The sequence below is a fragment of the Thalia democratica genome, chromosome 7 (genome assembly GCF_965202585.1).
Source record: "Thalia democratica chromosome 7, ktThaDemo2.hap1.1, whole genome shotgun sequence".
NCBI classification, from domain to species: domain Eukaryota; kingdom Metazoa; phylum Chordata; class Thaliacea; order Salpida; family Salpidae; genus Thalia; species Thalia democratica.
The window spans coordinates 4736299-4758548 of NC_139171.1; the positions used below are offsets into that span (position 1 = coordinate 4736299).

The 22250-nt window shown below is 24.6% G+C and overlaps 1 protein-coding gene across 1 annotated transcript; it reads left to right on the forward strand.

Moving 5' to 3' along the window:
- The first annotated feature begins 14583 nt into the window (after positions 1–14583).
- LOC145841039 (GTP-binding nuclear protein Ran-like) lies at positions 14584–20910 on the forward strand. Its single transcript, XM_082948397.1, has 6 exons — positions 14584–14655; positions 15515–15617; positions 16723–16801; positions 18041–18163; positions 19735–19873; positions 20645–20910. Exons 1-6 carry the CDS (start codon positions 14607–14609, stop codon positions 20785–20787), a joined length of 636 nt encoding a protein of 211 aa, XP_082804523.1. The 5' UTR covers positions 14584–14606; the 3' UTR covers positions 20788–20910.
- Positions 20911–22250: the final 1340 nt, after the last annotated feature.

A 22250-nucleotide genomic window follows, 5' to 3' on the forward strand; every position in this document is an offset into this window, starting at 1 on the left:
ATGTTGTATTGATTATGTATAAAATAATAGAAAAATATTAGTTTTAGTGGAAAATGTTAAAACTTTAAAAAAGTTTTTTTTACAACTTAACATAAAAGATTATTTAAATTAAAACAAAATACTTCAAAATATTTACTAAAATATTTTCTTGAATGTGCTAAACATAAATGAAAAAAAAATTAGTAAAACTTTTTTGTTTTATGACTCATAGGTTATATCTAGTAGTAGTTGGTTTAAAATATTCCAACAAGCAATTAAAAACTAATTTCCTAGCTGTTGAAAAAATCGTTCAATAATCGAGTTGTATACCACTTGGATAAAGTTTAATATCTCAATTAGGACACTTATAAATAGTTTTTTTCTAATTAAATCTATTTAATAAAATTTTTATATGTTTATTATCGGTTTTTAATCTTTTTTTTTGATAGATTTAAATAAATTAACTTTTAGGACTTGGAAGCAAAATTTATTCAGCTCTTTTTTGGTTAAGTGATTTACATTTTAAAGTATTCACTGATCTAGGCTAAATAAATATTCTTAGAAAAAGAGTTACTATAAGCGTTCTCAAAGTTTATTTTTCAGCTTGTTTTCACAGTATTACTAAAGTGGCCTTTTATTACAAATGTTTTATAAAGAAACTTTTTGTTCCGTATTTTTATACTTTTCAACAAAAACTCTGATATTTTTATTTATTTTGTTTACTAGTTTACTCCCTTAAACTGGTTTATTTTCTAAATACAGTTCGTTACTTAAATATTCAGCTGATGTAAACACAGGAAAAGTGTATCATACTACTAAATTTAATTTTTTGTTGAAAAACTGTTTCAAACGTTTAAACTAAATATAATGACGTGTGTAGTAAAAACTTGGTTTGACATTGAAAAGTTTGCACGGTAAAGTAATAAGACAAAACGAACAAGTGAAAAACACTTAATCATTTTAATATCTAAAAAGAGTAAAAGTAAACGTTTGAATTAAGTCGTTTAAATATTAACTTAAAATGTATACCTTTAAATCTAATTTGTATCTCCTAAATCTAATACTAAGCCGTAAACAATACATTTTTAATATATGCTCTCAATAAACAGTTTTTCTTAATGTTTAACTCATCATATTATCTAATCTTTATTTAAAACCTATTATCAAACAACTCGATTCTTTATTATATGTCCTCAACTCTTAAAAAACTTTGTCTCTTTAACCTTTTAATCTGCAATTTCAATATTCTAAGATACCATATAATGAGGATACCCGCACAAACTTCCATCTTTGCAAAATTGTCGATTGTGCAAAATAGTCGCGTGCGTAAAACAAAAGTAAGCTGAAAAAATAAAATGTAGCTGTAAATCAGTTTAATTTTAAAAATGCTAGTCACTATAAAATATCAATCTGAACTGAAAAATTGAGTGCGTTGTAAATGTCTTCTGTGATGTAAAAATGTTTAATATTTTTTTGTGACGTAAGAACTATACAAACGCAAGTAAATGCTTACAACTTTCTCATATATCCAAACAATATTTTTAACTCCAACGTTATACATGTTTGCAGTTTTCAATTATTTAAAAGTCACTGTGATGTGACTATTATCTGTATATGTCTTTCAGAGAAAACCAAAAGTTTTCAACTCATTCACACTAATAGAGTGTGCACACAAAAGAGAGTGTGCACAACTCTTGCATTTAGTTCTGGTACACATGGATTATGATATGAACTCTTTAGGAACTTGTAGAACAACATTTGATTTACAAAACAATATTTCTTCATTTTACTCTCATTGATACACTTAATTTAAAATTAAATTTTCAAATTTATATCCTTACCCATTAACAAAAACGTTATTCTATTTGTATAATAATTGCAGTTTGGTAGTCTGTTCAGTCGTGAATCCTTTTAAATGTATGAATTTGTAACAAATATTTTTCGATAATTCTATAGCTTGACTTAATAGTGTCAACCCTTACCAAAAAAACACCTGTACATGCATAGTTTGCAATTATTTAAAAGTCATTATGATGTTATTATAATCTATATATGTCTTTAAAAGAACATCAAAAGATTTAAACACACGCACACCAATAGAATGTGCACCAAAAAAAGTGTGCACATCATACACTAATACTAAAGAGAGTGTGCACAGCGTATGTATTTCATTCTGGTATATATGGATTGTGATATATGTTCTTTAAAAACTTATAAAACAGCATTTAAAAGAAAAAATAACAATATATTTTCTTCATTGATACAATTAACTAAAGTTTAAACCTTGATCCTTTAACAAAAACGTTATTCTATTTTAATAATAATCGCAGTTTGGTAATCTGTTTAGCCGTGAAACCTATTAATTGTATGAATAGTTGATAAATAGTTTTTTGTAATAAGATTTTTTCAATAACGCTATTGCTTGACTTAATAGTGTCAACCCTTACCAAAAAACTAAAACGTTAAAAATAATAATCAAATCACTACCTATTCAAACAGTTTTGAAATTAAACTAACTTTTTTTACATTGCAAATGGAAAGTTTAATTACTTTTAAATACAATAATAAAGAAAAAATAAAACTTTGGTTTAACTATGCATTTATCAAAATTATTCTGTTTTTATTTAGCCTAAAACTACACAAAACCTTTTATTTTAACACATAAGGAGTTAATTGTTTTGAAGTTTTATTTACAACTCATGGTTTCAAAATATATATAGTTTAAAATTTTAATCATTAAGCAGTCAATGTTGGTTATACGAACTCTAAGTTTATCTCTTTTTTTTTGTATGAATATCTAAAAAATACATTTTGTACATTAAAAAAACATATTCTTTTTCTGCAGATATACTAGTTTGTAAACCTTTAATTTGTATGAATTATTTGTTTAGAAAACTTTGATCGAAATGTTTAAAGAAGTTTCACTTGTATAGATTTAAAAAAAATATATTTTAAAGGTTAAATAATACGAGTAGAGTGTTTTTTTAAACTGCTGATTTTATATAATGACAAATTTACACGGATGACTATTTTTCAAAACGACACTTTTAGTTTGGTAGAATCAAAAAGGGATACTTTGAAATGTGAAATTAAATAGAAATGTGTGATATATTGAAAGACAACTTTCTATACAATACATGTTTTAGTTTCATTAAAAGTACTTCTGTCAATAACATACTATATTTGAAGAATTTATTTTCCATTTGGAAAGTTTTCAATTAACTACAAAGTGGTTGTACAAACTGTGTTAATAAAAACTATGCTCGTTTGCAAATTAAAATGTTTAAAAAAAATTAGAAAATAAGCTGATTTTTATTAAAATATATTAATAAAAATTTGCGAATTTATATACAAAGCCCTTAACATTCGCATTAAAAGTGCTGTTCGGAAGGCGCACAAGCAAGTGTTTTGGTTTGTAAAAAAATCAGTTTTATTTTTGATAGCAGCAATAAACTTTATTCGACGCAAAGTACCCTCAGTTGACAATACTATGATTCATATTTGATCCATATTTTGTGCGCCTTCCGGACAGCACTTTTAATGCGATTGTTAAGGGTTTACAATCAGATGCGCAAACATCTAATGAAATCAAAAAGTTAAGGTTTACACAACAACTCTATTTGAAAAGTAAATGACTGTTTATGTTTCATCATTGTTTGTAAAATGTTTATAAAATGTTACACTTATTTGATGAAAAGATTGTAAAATGGGTTTTCACATAAGTGAGTTTTTTCATTTTTAGTTGTGTTAAGTACAGCTGTGTACGAAAAACATTTCTTAAACATGATTGTATCATAATGATAGATGACAGAAGCTTGATGTCACTGTTTTTTGAAACAATTAAATTATTATTTACATGTATGTTAAATATTTTACACAACGAAAGAAAATATTATTTTTTAGTATTTTAGGTAACTGTATCTGCCATAAAACATTTTTAAGGACAGACTGCTGTTCAAACTTCATTTAACTTTTAAATCTAAACATTCGAATTTAAACTAAAAGTATCTAAGTTTTTTGCTTATAAGCTACGAAGAATAAAAGCAACGGAGTTTACTTTAATGCTTGAATAAAGTATCTGCTGCCTTCAGAAGATTCAAAATGGGAAATTCTCAATTGATGGTATTTTTTATCAAATAAAAATAAGCTACACCCCAGACTATAATAAAAGAAAGTAAACTAATAAAAAAGTGATACTTTGTTTAATTTGAAATTTTTACTAAAATTATGGCTTTATTATAATATTAAAAATTTGTATTAAGTATTGCTCTTTGTATTTATATTTTAATATTCAACTAATCTATAAAATAAGTCTAACCGATTAACTTTTTTTTTGATAACATTTTTTTCAAACTAGAAAGATAATACCTTAAACGTAAAAGTTTAGTAAAATTTTTAATGTTACATTTTATTTTTTGATTTACGACTGATTGGTTAGTAACATTTAAAAGTAACAGTAGTAAAGTTAGAAATAAGGTTAGTTAAAGCTTAACAATTAATTATATAACAAGTTATTCTAAAGTTATAGCACGTCCTTTAATTCTTAATACTTTTAAATAACTATGAACCCAATTTGGTCTCCAATTCTAGTGTAAAAATAATTTTATTATAAAGCTTTGTTTTAGATCTAAGGAGATATTAATGAATAAAACTTTACATAAAAAAAGAAAAAAGAATAATGCTTATTTCCTCATCTGATCGAGGTAGCATTTATTATGAACCTGAATAACACATATTATAGACATACAACAAACAAGATAGATGATATATTATTGTTTATTGAATGACGAAAAAAAACACTCAAAATATTTGAACCAATGACCTAGTATAATAAAAAACCTTTCGATCATCGAGTCGCACACCACGGTTACCTTTTAACGTCTTTAAGACTATAAGCTTGAGGAGTTTGCATGAAAAAAAATATTTAAACTATTAAACTTTAAATTTGCGATATAACTGTGTAGCTATCGAACTTAGTCGGTTCTAATATTGATTTTCACAAAAAGTTATTTTTTAAGCTTTTTAATCTTTTCGAATATTCCTTCAATACTTTTTTTTTTGCTTCAATTTCTTAAGTTTGTTTAGAGCTCTAATATAAAATATATAGATATAAAGGTTTTCGAGTTTAATTGTTTTATGTACTTTAAATTTTATAGCAGCAGAGTGCAGACATTTTAAACTTAATTTGTTATTATAACCCAAACAGAAAAACAATATACACCAAACATATTTTAGTCTTTTGTTATCTACCAAATGTAAATAGTTTTTCTAAAAAAGTTTTTAAGTATATTTGATTTTATTTAACCGAATCTTAACTTGTTTTTCAAAATTTATACAGTGGAAAGCTAATTATAAACAGTTATATAAGTAAGTCATAATTTGTAATAGTAATACTTATTCAATTAAAGATTTGTGTATTCTTTATTTTTTAAATTTTTTGAGCAGAAAAATAATAAAACTTACGATCTTAAACTTTTCGAATAAATACACAACTGTAACGACTTATGAATTACAAAAGTCTAGACTTTGTTATTAGCAAACATTTTGTTAATGATGCTTTGTTTTAAAACACCATTTTATCGTTACATAAGTATTTTGAATAGAGAATCTGCCAAATACTTTGTTGGAAAAAACACCCAATTCAAAAATTTTCCCAGACTTTTCCATTCTAGAAAAATCAGAATGAAAATAATCAAATTCAACTTGAAGAAAGAATAATAATAGTTTTGTTTGATATAGTGTTTCCTTAATGTATTAATAATTAAAGTTTCATTCATGTTTTAATAATAACTTAATTTGTAATTCAAAAATAAAAATTATGATTTTTAGATTATTATTGAAAAAAAGCTATTATTAAATCCTAGATTTCTATTAAACCTAGAATATTTATACAATCTTTTTGTTTCTATTTTTTTCTTAAAACATATTTTAACTGCAATTCTTTAAGCAAACACTTTAATTTTACTAAGTTAAGTTTCCTTGCTATATAAACTTTCACACCGGACCAGGTCAACAAATTAGGATTTTTGGTGAATGGTTTTTTGCACATCAATTGCCATATTTAGCTATATCTATTTTAAAATTTTGAAATAAAACTCTTAAAATTAATCATATTATTATTTTGAGTTAGCTAAAAGTAAGTCAAAAGTTAAAAAATGGTAAGCACTCTTTTAAAACTCATAACTGTCAATATTGACCTGAAAACAATTAAAAAGTCTACCACAGGCAACCACACTACTTCCTTACATTATTATTTTTTCAATCATTACTAAAATTATATCTATATCACATATTTCTTGAGATCAAGTGATCAAGTTATATAAAAGCACATTTCTGTATTCTTTTTAGCTTGATGTATTAAATTGAATATTTGGTACTCAGCCACTACAAAATTTTATACTCTTGTGACAGAATTTCATACTCTATAAACAGAATTTGCTAGCTTGTGTTTATTAAAAGTACTTTTTCCTCTTATAACTTGTATTTCTAATTTAAATTTAACATAAACTTTTCTTCAAAATCGATAAAACCTGGGCTAAGAATATAAGATTTTATCATTGTTTTATTTTTAAGTTTTTTCTAGAATGAAATATAAAAATGGTTAAATAAAGATCAATCATTGATAGGCAATTAATATCCTAAAAAGTAAGCAGGAATCTGCTCATTATTACTAGAGTAGTTTTATTCAAAATTTTAAATCACCAAAAATATAATAATTGTTAAAAATCCAATCCCTAACATTTATCACAGTGTTAATTTTGTAATATTTTTTTAGTTGACTAGTTATTAATCTAAACAGTTCAATTAAAACTGATCAAGTCAGTCCCAACTTCAAAATTTTATTATGTTCATATAATAATTGTAGTGGTATTTTATTTACAAATTCAATAGATATAATATGATTTGACAATGTTTTTAAACTTTAATAACTTTCACATTAAATTCTAAATTATTATCCAAAAATGTTTTTTTTTAAGCTGAAAATAATTCTGAACATAAGTTAGAAAAAACAGTTTTTTGTATTTTGGATAAAAAGTAGTTTGAGTTTTTACCCCACAAAATTTCCAAATGCAACTGAGTGTTCATTTTACCTAGAGCTCAATATTTAAAAAAAACTAGAAAATTAAATCTATGTCATTAAAATTTAGATTTGACAAGAAAAAAAAAATGTTATGATCTAAGTTATACACAATCATTATTTTATTTTGTTAAAGTAATACTTTTTTCAAAAACATCTAAAGTAGTATTACAGTAAAATAATTTCTACTTCAGCATATTCTTACATTGAATTAAATTTTCTACAGAGTAAAAAGAACTAGAAAACTTGTACTTTGAAATAAGTATTTTGAAGGGTTTCAAAAAACCTTGAAAGTATATATAAAATTAATTGACCACTCTGTTGAAATATATTGCTTAAAAAATGTAACAGACATGCTTCTAAAAATCAATTGTTTCTTGTCTTTTAAGTTGGTTCCTCTTCTAAAAAATTCCCTAAATTCAACATTTTAAGAAAGGTGAAATAGACATTTGATTGTTTAGTTTTCAATATGAAAATAAGATTAAGTAAAAGATTTACCTAGACTACTACACTTCTCAAACAATATTATAAGGTGGGAGTATGGCAGCCCAAAAAAAAAAGGAATCTGTCTGCAGTCCTGCTTTTGAGTGAAATAAAAATTAATGTATACGAAGCAAGTTAAAATTTTATGCCTATTTGAGTACTCAAAATATTTTTCATTTAAAATAATAGAAATAAAGTAGTGGATTGATGTAAACATTCTACTATAAATTTTAGAAAAAAATATTTGGTTAACACAGGGTTGCCACACACTCAGGAAACTTGAGGAATTCAGGGAAACTCAGAGATTTTCGATTCCTTTTTTTTTAACCCAGGGAAACTCATGGCAATTTTGATTTTTTCTAAAAATTTTAGGGAAATTTTAAGATTTTTAAAAATATCATGGAATTTTTTTATCTAGATATAGAATGAACTTTAGTTAATTCAGTTTCAAAATTTTGTTCAAAACAGTTAATTTATTTATTTAAGTGCTTAATTGAAATTTTTTAAGCCCTGCGGCTAGTTTTTTAATATTCTTTAAATTAATATTGTAATTTTTTAATAAATAATAAGATTTTTAAGGTTTTGAAAAATACTCTGGGAAACTCAAGGAAGTTTAAGGTTACTCAGAGAAGTTTCTAGTAACTCAGGGAAGATTTTTTGACCCAAAGAGTGGCAACCCTGTTAACATAATAAAAAGATAATTTAGTATATTTTTAAGATTTTAATTAAAAAAATAATTTCAATGTTTACATTTTAGCACTGTTTATTGAATAAAGAAAATCAAGTATCCAAATATTACATATACTACAGTTGTATTAATAGTATATTGTTTAATATTAGTGATTTTAAATTTCTATTCTAATTGTTCAATTTAAAGCTTAACTATTGATATTTTTTATTGTTGAGTTATTGGAAATTCATATCATATTCCCTGATTCTTATCAAGTTTTTTAAAACTTTTACTTGATTTTTGATGTTTAAAGTATAAACTAAATAAAAAAATATGGTTTATATGGTTAAATGTTACTTAAAATATACAGAACTGTTATTACCCATTATTTTGTAAACAGTTTTGTATGCTGTCATATGTTTTTATGAAGTTCTTAAAAGTGTTTGTAAGATTTTTAAAATGCATGGACATATCATAATTGCTCTCAATACCTTTTTGTAAATTGAAGTTGAATTTTTTGTTGTTTTTTAAGAAATAGCTATGTTGTAAAGTATGACATATAAAAAGTTTTTAATGAACATTTTTCAACCAATTAGTAAACAACATCAGCACTTATATATAAGAATTTAAAGTTGTACAAAAAGTATTTTTTTTTCATTTTTTGGTTACTACTGCTTGAAAAAATTATCTATCACTTAAGTCTTAATCCAGCTTGAGCAGTTTTTTAGCTTTTTAGTCAATCCTAACAAAGAATTTAAATTTGTATATCAATTTTTTAAAACTAGTTTATAATGTTAAGCATGAAAAGGAAATTCAGTTTAATCAAGTATTTGAGTTTAACTTCAACATTTTGCTGAAAACAAGATACAATTGGTTTTTATAATTTTTTTTTTTGTAAACCAAACACAATTTGATACTGTGTATATATTAACTGTGTAATTTGATTTTATTTTTAAAAAGAATGGAAGTTTTTTGCTTTATGAAGTTATTTAATACAAACTTAAACCTTGAATAATGATTTTGTATTTTTAAATTGTGTGTGCTTTTATTAAGTTTTGTGATTGACTTGAAATTTTTATATTGTTATTACCAACTTGTTCTTAATTGGATATTTTTGAAAAAGATAATTGTATGTTTAAATTTTATAAATGTGGCTACATATTTACTTTAAGGGCATAGGGGGAGGGGGGGGTAAACACCCTTTTTTGGTTTTTAATCTTATTTTATATAGTTTTTTCTAAGCTACAAGATGCTTTTTACAGATTTAAAAAATCAAAATAATTTTTGAGATATAGCCAGTCAAAGTCGCAGGCAACAATAGGATCCTTATAGGAGGCGCAAACTAAAACAGCAAATAACTAGAAATTACTAAAAATCTATCTCCTCCTACCATTTTTGAGATAACTACTTCAAATTTTCAGGAAATTTTCCTTGCAGTATTTAAAAAATTCTGTCGGAACAGAATTTATAAAAATAAAAAAATATAAATTTTATAATAAAAACAATTAAAAAAAATGTTTTTTTTTGTATTTTTTATATAGAATTTTTATTTTTTAATATTTTAAAAAAATTTTCTGACAGAATTTTCTAAATATATTAAGGAACATTTCCTAAAAATTTGAGGTAGTTATCTCAAAAAACGTAGGAGAAGATAGATTTTTAGTGAAATAGTATATTTTTACCATTTTAGTCTGCGCCTCCCATAAGGAGCCTATTGTTGCATCTGACTTTGACCGGCTATATCTCAAAAATTATTTAGAATTTTTTAAATCTGTAAATAGCATTTTGTAGCTTAGTTAAAACTATATAAAATAAGATCAGAAACCAAAAAAGTGTTTTAATCCCCCTGTATGCCCTTAACATTTGACTTGTAAATACTTCTATCATCTAAATGATGTAACAGGGTAATTTACAAACACTCAGGCTAATTTAAATTTTATTAAACTAATCAAATTAACCGAGGCTAGTTTGATTATTTTTTCGATATATAAAAACTAAAAAAACTAATATTTGAGAACTTACTGTTCTAAAAGAACTCATAGGATACTACACTACTCAGAATATTAGCATGAAATGTTACCAGGTTTAAATTATCTAGTGTTAAAGATATATCATTGTTTTTTATATGTAGATCAGGGTTGCCACACACTCAGGATACTTGGTATTAAAAAACTAAGGCCAGTTATTTTGTTTTAACTCAAGAATTTTTTAAAATTTCTTTAAAATGTCAGTCCATTCTATTTTTTTATCTTAAATGGGATGTAGTTGTTCCAGTTTCAATATTTTGTTTGATATAATTTTGTTAAGAAACTTAATTTTTATTGAATTAGAAAAAAATAGTTAAAATTTTGTCATATTCTTTAAAAACTTTTTCAAAAAAATTAAATAATTTATGTTGACCTAAGACAGCTTTTGTTGACCCATGACAGTTTTTTGAATCCAAGAGTGGTATCCCTGAAAGATGTAGATAAAATTATTTTTTGATTGATTTAAAAAAATTTGCTTCATGCTAATTTTCCTTAAGGGCATAGAGGGGGGTTAATCACTTTTTTCACCTTTTAACCTTATTTTAAAAAGTTTTAACTAAGCTACCAGATGCTTTTTACAGATTTTAAAAATTCAAAATGATTTTTTGCATAAAACAAGCCGAAGTCAGAGGCAACAAAAGGTTTCTTCATGGGAGGGGCAAACTAAAACAGCAAATAACTAAAAATCACTAAAATCTATCTTCTACTTTTTTTAGATAAATATCTCAAACTTTCAGGAAATATTCCTTGAAATATTTAAAAAAATCTGTTTGAAAGACTATTAAAGATTTATGACTAACAATAAAAAAAACTGTTTTTTAGTTTTTTTTCATTTACTTTCTAAATTAATTCTTTTTGTCAGAATTTTTTAATATTGCAAGGAACGTTTCCTGAAATTTTAATGTATTTATCTCAAAAAACGTAGGAGAAGGTAGATATTTAATGAAATAGTCTTAATTTGCCGTTTAAGTTTGGGTCTCCCATTGGGAACCTATTGTTGCCTCTGACTTTGACCTGCTATATCCAAAAATTATTTAGAATTTTAAAAATATGTAAAATGCTTCTAATAGCTTAGTTTAAACTCTTCAAAATAAGATTAAATTGTGAAAAAAGTGATTAACCCCCTATGCCCTTGAGCTGATAAGTTTAACTAACACCATAAAACTTGGTTTTGCAAGATATGAGATACTATGCAAGCTAGCATTAGAGAATTAACCTAGCTTTTTTTTTGTACATTTTACTAAATTATTTCTATTTTTAAACTTCAAACTTTATTTATAAGAGTATATCTTTAAACTTATTAATCTTGTTTAAGAAGTTTTCTAAAGTTTTAATTTTACTTATCTTAAACTTATAACTTACTTATCTTATTTTACTTATCTTAAACTTCCAACTGCCCTATAAATCCCTTAAACTTGCAATATTCTGAAAATCCCTATAAATCCCATAAACAGGGTTGTCAAAAAACCTGGAGAAACCTGAAAAAACCTAGAACTTGATAATTTAGGCTAAAATACGTGGAATTTAAGAAACTTAAAAAAAAGAGCCTGGAAAATCCTGAAATTTTTAACAATTTTAACATGTTGGTGGTATTTTCTGATTTGACAAAAAAATATATATTCAATAGATATTTTTTTTTGTCATCATCAAATTTTTTTATTTTTGTAAAAAACACATTATAGTACCTTTGCAGTAGCTTTTCAATTGCAGTAGACACAAAAATGTGTATTTTTAAAAACCTGGAGGAAATTTTGAAAGCCCAAAGAAAATTTGCTAAAAAAATTTGGCAACCATGGAAAGTAGTTTTTTTTAATAATATAAAACTGGTTTTAACCTACCATAACCGGTTTTAAGCTTGATATAAATAGTTCTAAAATTTTTAGCATAAATAGAAGGCTCCTTTGAACTATTTATCATTTGCATTTTAATCTTCCAAGTAGAAGGTTATTGCATAAAGTTACTAAAAGTTTACCAAAAATTTTAGAACGCATATTAGTAATAAAGTTTTTAGAAATCTTTTAGTAGAAGTTGAAAAAAAAAGTTGTTTTAAAAAAGTTATTTCAGAGTAATTTAGTTTTTAAACTGTTTAGTTTTTGAATAGTTATTAACAAATAATACTTTTATATATTAGTACACTAAGTTATGCTGTGTTTAAAATTTTATGTAAGTTTTAGTTAGCTGTTCAAATATTTGAATAATTTTAGTAGTTCTTACAAGGTTGCCACACTCAAGCTACTCAGGATAAATCAGGCTGATTTAAATAGTTTTTTTTTTGTATTTTTAAGTATTAAAGATTGATTAACAGCAATTTTTTTCAATTTCAAACTAACGTTTTTAATTTTTTTCATTAACTCTTGCTAGTATGTTATGAGTAAGGGTATTTTTTGTCACTTAGACTGGCTTTTTTGCTTTAAGAGTGCCAACCTTGTTCTTTAGAAATTTAGTCTAATATATTGAAGCTATTAACAGGGTTGCCACTTTACCTGGAAACCTGGAAAAACCTGGATTTTTTAGGCTAATGTAACCTTAAGGCTAAAATAACCTGGAAAAACCTGTAAATTTTAAATAATTTTAACATTTTCAGTTGTAAAATTTTGATTTGACACAAAAAATATATCATATAATTAAGAATTTTTGTCATTATTAAGATTTTTTTTATTAAAAAACACATTTAAAGTAACTTAACAGTATCTTTTTAATATTTTTATACTGTTTAACACAGTATCTTAAATAGAAATTAACTTGAAACTAAAAATAGACACAAAAATTTGTATTTTTAAAAACCTGGAAGAAATTTGGAAAACCTAGAAAAAAATTTGAAAAAACAAGTGGCAACCCTGTATTAAGGGGTAGGGTGTGAATAATTTATTTGAAAAGCTAAAGTTGACTATTGAGTATTAGCTTAGTATGGACAATCAATTACTTTTTTTATAACTAAAAAAATCCTTAACCTTTCATTTTTCAAATGAATTTTGTTTAGAGATTTAAAAAAATACTGATAAATTTTTATTATTTATAAAAAAACGCCAGTTTTATCTCCCTATATTTAAAAATAACATAACAAAAAGGTTTTCATGATTAAATCTCTGTAAATTAAACTTAAAAAGTTTAAAAAAGATTGTAAAAATCTGTAGAATTTAATTTTGTAAAATAGTGCAGAAGTTTAAGTTTTGTACAGAAGCTATTTAAGCTCACCATTTTTGATGAAAAACTTCAGATTGATTTTCTAATTTCTAAAACATAACCAAATTATTTGTTATTTTAACATTTACAGTTTTACTAAATAATAATCTGAAAATTTGAAAAAAGTTGTCAAAGTTTTGTTGTTCAAATTAAAATTTATCTTTTTCTAAAATCAGTTTTGTACTCAATACCTGAAATATTTTCAAGTTCCAAGAATTATTTGACTTAAATTAGTCTGAAACCGCAGATAATGCTTATTTAGGTTTCTACACACTTGGACTAGATTAAATAAAATAATTAAATTAAATATTAGTTTTTGTCATTTAAAAATCTTTTTTGGAACAAATATGTTTTCTCTGCTAACATTTTTTTGTCATTTAGTTTTATTTTGTAAGTTGTTCAATCACAAAAAAATACTAGTTTAAGCTGGTTTTAAACCTGTTATAGCTGGTTTTAAACTTGTTATAGCTGGTTTTAAACCTGTTATAACTGGTTTTTAAATTTTAAGTATAAATTCAAGGCTGCTTAAAAGAATTTATCATTTGCTATAATTGTTGCAATAAGAAGGTGTTAGCATAAATTTTAATTGTTAGTTTTTTACTTAAAAATGTTACATGCACCAAAGTTTTGAGAAAAGCTTATTTCTATGTGTACATTGGAATCAATGAATCATAAAAAATTGAAAAAAAAAAAATCTAATTTTAAGTTTTTAAAGTGTTTGATAACAACAAAAATCTGTTGATTAAATTTTCATATTTTCATAAAAAAGGGACATTGATATTATCCTACAAAATTTATAAAATATACAATTTTTATTTTTGCTGCTTTGAAATATCTAAATAAATTGACAAATTTAAAAGTAATCAGTGAATTAAGTTGATAAGTTTATACCATGGAGAAGTAGAATCTATCTCAACATTTGTTGTCTAAAAATTAAAATTAGGTATTAAATAACAGCTTGAAATATTAATTTATTAAATATTATTATTTTTTCTTTAGTTTTGTACAGAACTATTGAAATAACCTTTCCTTTTATTGATCTAAAAACTACTTGGATTTTATTAAACTTTAAGAAGCATCTAGTAGCTAAAATAAAAATGGCTAATATTACTTTTAGAAATATGCTAGTGTTGTTGTTTTAATTAATTTTGCTATGTTTTTACAGAAACCTATATAAAATAACAAAATGGCTGATCATATGTACAAATTGGTTCTTGTTGGTGATGGTGGTGTAGGTTTGTTTAAATTTATATAAAATTTCTATTATAGTTATTTAAAATTATAATTTACATACATTTTTTCATGTCACTAATTTTAAAGTAATTCATTTTATGTTTTTATTGTTAATATTTTATGAAATTATTTTATTTAATTAAGTTTAATTGTAAAGCAAAAATAAATTAAACGTTTGAATTCTTGTTTTACATATTTATTTTTATTGAAAGTAATTACAAATTTTAACTATTTTCAATGTTATTTTGCTATTATTATAAACAATGTTTAAGTTTGTTCAAAACTATGATTGTTAATTTTGACATCAACTTTCTAAGTTACATTTATTTGTGCATCTAAAGATATTAAACTTAGCATTAATGTTAATGTTTTATATCTTAACATCTTTTTGTTATAAAAGTAACAGTAATCACCAACCCAAAGAATTTTAATATATATTTAAATGAAATTTTTTGGTTTTATATATGTTGTGTATATAGTGATTATATATTTTTAAAATTAATAAAGATTAGTTGCAATCAATATTTTAACATTCTAAAGTGATGATATTTAGTATTTTTAAAATGTATATTTATTTTTAAATATTCTGTGCCTTAGTAATATGAATTTTTTTCTACAAATGTGAGTAAACATTCACTTGTTTTTTGAAATTATCCAAGCAGTTCAATTTATTTTTGTTTTTATTCAAAATATAAAGTTACATCTAAACTTAAAATATTCAATAAAAAAATCCACATAGTTTTTTGTATAAATAAAAAGTAAGAAATTGTTTTCATAACTATTTTTTAAATTTTTATTATCCCAAGTGTTTTTGAGGCGTAATACAATCATCAACAAATATTTAAAAATCTATTTTCACAGGAAAGACCACATTTGTGAAACGTCACTTGACTGGAGAGTTTGAGAAGAAATACGTCGCCACTCTTGGAGTGGAAGTCCATCCAGTCATGTTCCAGACCAACAGGTTAATGATATTTATTTTGTATTTAGTATAATTTCTAATAAATACATGGCAAAGTTGGGTATCGGAATTCATCTTTTTTTCAGGATGAACTTTTTTTTAAACATGTTTTTATAGTCTGTTATACAAATATCTAATTAATTCATCTTTTTTTAAACATACAATTGATCACCCAGACTAATAGGTAAATTATATTTTTTATCAACATTTTTATGCATTTTTTTAAAAATTTATATTTTATAACTCTATAGTCAGGGTTGCCTGCTTACCTGGAAAAACCTGGAATTTGACAATTTAGGCAAAAAAAACCTGGAAAAACCTGGAATTTTAACAATTTTCACATGTTTAGTAGTAAAAAAAATTTGATTTGACTCAAAAAAATTATCATATAAATAAAAAAATATTTTCATCATCAAAAATGTTTCTTACAAAAAACATCAAAAGTAGCTCAACAGTATCTTTTCAATGATTTTATACTTTTCAACACCGTTTCTCTTTAAACTAAAAATGGACCCAAAATTGTGAATTTTAAAAAACCTGGAAAAAATTTTGAAAAAATGAGTGGCAACCCTGTAATAATGTTTTAGACAAATAATTTAATTTTTTAATATTCATGTTATAATGGTTTATCTAAATCAGGGATAAATGAATTCTGTCTAAAATGGGCAAAACTACCAACTTTTAAACAGAAATCATTAATGTAACTCTTATTGTTTTAAAATTGAAAAATGTAATAATTCTATTTTAGGATATCTTCAAATAAAATTTCACTATAGTTTTCGTTAATTTAAAAACTACTGACTTAATTTTCATATAGTATTATTTTTGTTTCATTGAAGTAGTTCTTTAATATTTAATAATAATAAATATTTTGTAAAGTATAATTAATAACTTAACAGAGTTCGTTGTCTGGGATACATGAGCCTTATAATAACTTAATACGTTCACATTGATGTTTAATTTTATAATTTAATTAGTGTTTAACAATTTAATTTAACAGAGGCAAAATCCAATTCAATGTCTGGGATACTACTTATTATTCTAACATTTTTTTACTTAATAAATTTATGCTATTTATATTTATAATTATGTGTTATTAATTTTGCAGAGGTAAAATCCAATTCAATGTCTGGGATACTGCTGGACAAGAGAAATTCGGTGGACTCAGAGACGGATACTACATCCAAGTATGTGAAAATTTATTGTTAATTTTATATTACTTATTAAAGTTTCGGTAACTACTATAAATACTATATTCAAGTATGTTAATAAGTTATTATTTATTTAATTTGTTTGTCAATAATTAAGTTTTTGTGGTGATTTGGGTAAGTAAATGTTTGTTCTTTTACTACGTGCTGTTTGTAGATTAGTAATCTGTTTATGAGTTATAAAAATATTTATGTAGTACAAATCTCTAATAGGTTTACATAAAATTTTAATTAAATAATTTTTCATATTGTAAATGTTTTTTACATCTTACACCACAAATTAATTATAAATCTCAAAAAGTTAAAAAATATTAACTTAGATTTTGAATACTGACTACTTTAAATAGATTAAAAAATTCTTAAAACCATGAACAAAAAGCTTATTTAGACTATCTTTATAATTAAAATGGTTTGAATCGGATACTACATTCAAGTATTTACATTTATTATATTAAGTAAATTTTAATGACTAGTTACCAATAGTTTAATATTTTACAACTCAACTGAATTTGTGCATTTTCGTGTTGTCAATTGAAAATTGTTCATGTCTTTCTTGGTTATAAAATGTTCTGAAACCATTATATATTTGATAAAATTAATTATTTTTAAAAACTGAATAAATCATATAGTTATTAATATTGAAGTGATCAATGTTTTTATGTTTATAATTGTATATTCAGTATTTACTTACAAACGTTTATATAGAAAGTATATTATAATTTATTTTAATTATATTTTTATTATACAGGTACAATGTGCAATCCTTATGTTTGATGTAACATTGCGTGTAACTTACAAAAACTTGTATAAAAAATTATTATTTCATATTTTAAAGACAATATTTGTTATGGATAATAAACGTGCCAATTTTGTAGTTGTTTACTAACAATTTTATTATTTATAGGGGCAATGCGCCATCCTTATGTTTGACGTAACATCTCGTGTTACTTACAACAACTTGTATAAAAAATTATTATTTTATATTTTAAAGACAATATTTGTTATGGACAATAAACATACCAAATTTGTAGTTGTTTACTAACAATTTTTATTATTCACCAGGGACAATGCGCCATCCTTATGTTTGACGTAACATCCAGGGTTACTTACAAAAACTTGTATAAAAAATTATTGTTTTATATTTTAAAGACAGTATTTGTTATGGACAATAAACGTACCAAATTTGTAGTTGTTTATTATTAATTTTATTATTTCTAGGGACAATGCGCCATCCTTATGTTTGATGTAACATCCAGAGTTACTTACAAAAACGTACCAAACTGGCACAGGGATCTCGTAAGAGTTTGCGAAAATATTCCAATCGTCATTGTTGGTAACAAGGTTTGTTGATTGTTTGTATTTGTAATAAAATAAAATTAAAATAGAATCATAACAATTAAGTTTAATTAAATCATTCCAATTTTCATTTTTGTTAACATTTTTGTTTGTGCATTAAAATTAGATTAAAATACAAAGTATTTACTAAATATTCTTTCACAAGGTTTTTGTTCTTACAGTATGTGAAGTTGCTTAACTTAATTTATTATTTTCTTTACGATCATAAAGATATTAAGTAGTTTTAATTACTATTTGTGCTTTTTTATTTTTAGTTGAAGTAAAACATTTTGTTTCTGCTTAAAATGTTTTTAATTTCTAAAAGTTTTTGATTAAATTCCAAATTTAGTAAGATAATATTATGCATTTAATTTAAAAATCAATTCCTTAAACAAAATTTATAAATATTTTGTTTATATACATGCTAGATTTTTTAACCAAAAGTTGATTAAAATTTATATATAAGCCTATTTGCATAAACATTTAATTTATATTTATTATAAAATATTATATCAATTTTAAAAAAGTGCAAAACTAAGAAGCTTGTATTTTTTTAAACATCTAGTTAAAATTTTTTAAGGTCATGAAAAATTTTAAGATTAAATTGAAAACTGCAAACAATTTGAATACAATTTATACTTCAATGAGTTTTATAAAATAATTAAGGTTTACAATTTCCTATTTCCTTATTGCTAAATAAACGATTGTTTCTTTGTTGCGTAACATTCTGATATACATTTTATAGTTTATTGTATTAACTCATGTACTTTATACAAATGTGTTTGAAGTATAACACAAGATTCTTTTAGTTAATCTAGTTATGAAGTAAGTTATAGTCGAATTTAAATTTATAATTTGTTTTTGTGTTTTTGCAATTTTCTAAATCCTTTTAGCTATTTAAATGTTTTACCTTTGTAACAGTTCTTAAATTTTCAATTAGAACTAGTTAACTGTTATAGTTATAATTTGAAGAAGATAGTGATAAAATATTCTAATACTAATTGTCTTAACTAAACTATAATAAACTAAACTAGAGTGACTATTAAATTTATCTATTAAATAAAAAGAGTTAATAGAGATTACACCAATAGATATAAATAGTTGGTATTTTCTTACGTTTAGCTTGTCCTTGTCTTTTAATTTCAGTTTTTTAAACTAATTTAGAACTGGTCACGCTTTTTATTTGGAGGCTATTAGTTTTGAATAACAGAAGGTTAATTAAAAGTTTCTTTACTAAAAAGCAATATTTTCAATACATAGTTATTTATTTGATGACCTACTTACATCTAAGTTCATTTTTAATAGTTTTATGAGTCCTTCACACTTTTTTATAAGAAATGTTTTAAGTCAAATTTGTATTACTCAACTAAAAACCTCTAATGTTGAGGCCGACATACTGTTATATTACTGTTATATTTAACGAAACAAAAAAGCTATTTTGAAAATGTTATTGAGTCTGAGTTCCGTTAAAACTCGAATCGTAATTCTTCTATACAACAGCTTGACATACATACCATGGTTAAAGAACTGAAATCTTTCAGCACTTATTAACTTTTTATATTTTAATTTTATAACAGGTCGACATCAAGGACCGTAAAGTGAAGGCGAAGGCAATCACCTTCCACAGGAAGAAGAATTTGCAGTACTACGACATCTCCGCCAAGTCCAACTACAACTTCGAAAAACCATTCCTCTACCTCGCCAGGAAGTTGATCGGTCAGTATTTGTTTAATTGTTTTTTGTTAGTGAATGTGTTAATAAGTTTTGATTAAAAAAGTTAGTTAAAATTTTATTATAAGAGTACATTTTGATAATCCATTTGGTTATTTATAGCAACTAAATCTTATAAAATGTTAATCCCTTACTGATGTCTATTTGACAAGAGTTTTTCTCATTGGTTTGAGTCGATAAACTTTTCTATTATATTTTGAATGTTATTTAATTTCATTTTTTTCAAAAATACATATACTTAAATATTTACCACCATTGTGAACTATTAATGCATTTAATGCATGCTTATTTGTTGTAACATGCACTCGTACATTTTTTGTTGTTGCTTAAACATATAACTCTACAAATTTTCAGTTACAGTAACAGTTCGAACAAGTTGTTTATATGATTACATGGTAGTTCGTTACATTTGTTATTCGTTATTTACTAGTAGATCTTAACAACCTTACCTTGAGTTCATAGTAATACCCGCTCTTCTTAATAATATTTAAACAAATAGTTTTCTAAAAAAAAAATATATATATTATATATTTATCTAACAGGCGACCCCAACTTGGAGTTCACAGTTTCATAAAAATCTTTGAAACGTTTTTTCTGGTGTTTTTAAAATCGACCTATCTAAATAAGTTATTTAAAAACCCTTCAATTGGGCTCAATGGAAAGTGATTATGTTTAAATAATCACATTATTTTTTAAATAAATAAATAAATATATATATATATTAACAAATGTGTATCTAACAATAATATTTTTCAGGTGACCCCAACTTGGAGTTCACAGCGATGCCCGCCCTCCTTCCACCAGAGACTCAGATCAACCCGGAGACCATGGCCAAGTACGAGCAGGAGCTCAAAGAAGCCTGCAACGCTCCACTCCCCGAGGACGACGACGATTTGTAGATTGTGACGTCATAACACATGTGGCGACACGATTCCTTTGTTTAAAAAAATTAGTGAATTTTTGATTAAAATATTTTAGATGGTTTCTTTTCACATGAAATAAATTTTCCTCGTTTTTTGAAAGTTTGTCCTTGGTGTTTTAGAGAAAGATTATAACTATAACATGGGTAAACACATTTGATAGGTAAAAGTCATTTAAAAAACACCCGTTTTAGACATTCTTAAGTAAGAATCGTTGAAAGATCCTTTAACACAATAGTAGGTAGTTATTTAAGCTTGCTTCTCTCCCTGAAGACGATATCGACTTTTAAATCTTGTGACGTCATAATATAGGGCTTTAAGGTGTCTTTGCTGTTTACATAAGTGCGATTTTATTTTATGTTTTTAATATCATAATTTAGATTACATTGTAACGGGTGCTTTTTAACACAAAGTAAAAATTTTGATTTATAAATTGGTAGTCAATTGTTGTGATTTTGAAATGTAGAGAATAAGATTGTTGGCTGTTTTCATAAAGTTAAGTGTTTTAAGGTTAGGCATGAAGTTTACTTTCAGGAAAGTTCGTATTCACTTCAGTAAATACTGCTTGAAAGTTATAAGGTCCGCTTTAGTTTTTGTAATAGACAAATAAGAGTACTAATCAATTAATCATGCTAAGTTAAATAAGCTTGTACATTTTAGGACCTAGATACTTGCCTTTTCACTTGAGATCTATCAACGTAGGTTGTACTACTGTTTTAGTTTTCGGAGTGTTAAATTAATTGAGTATAAAGTATCAGCGGGAAACGTTCATAATCCACCCGCGTTCAATATCCTCCCAGTCAAATTCGAGAACCGCTTACCGATCGAGGGTTAGGGGTAACAGTGATAGTTAAAACTTGAAAATATATATTTAAAGTAAATTGGTTATAATAAATATATTTAAAAATCAGGTGGATTTTGATTGTAAACCGTATCGGCAGCATTTTATAAGTCGCGGACCAGTTTTCCTAAATTAGTTCTACCGTGGGCTGATCATTTCGAAAATAAATAACTATAGCGATAAATGTAAAATAGTAATTAAAATAGTCGCTAAAAGTGCAATAGGAAATAGTAACCTAACTGCAAACTAAGATACCTCATATTTCTGCTTTGTTGGCCAATTCGACCCTAAGGTCGCATTTGCCGATCCCTGACCTCTCTAGAGGAGTTAGCTAAATAGTATAAGTAGTATCAGTCTTCCGGATAGTATAGTAATTAAACGTTTTTAGTAAAATTTACAATTAATTAATATGCATAACATAATGTTTTTCATTGCTTTTTAACTATTAAATAGCTTCTTAAGACTAGGTGCATCCATAAGTATTCTACAAACATAAGTTAGTTAAGCGATAGTTTTGAGTGAACAATCCAGCAACATGATTCATAAAAGATAATTTTTTTTAATGATGAATCGGGTAAATCAAAATTATTGTCATACCCTT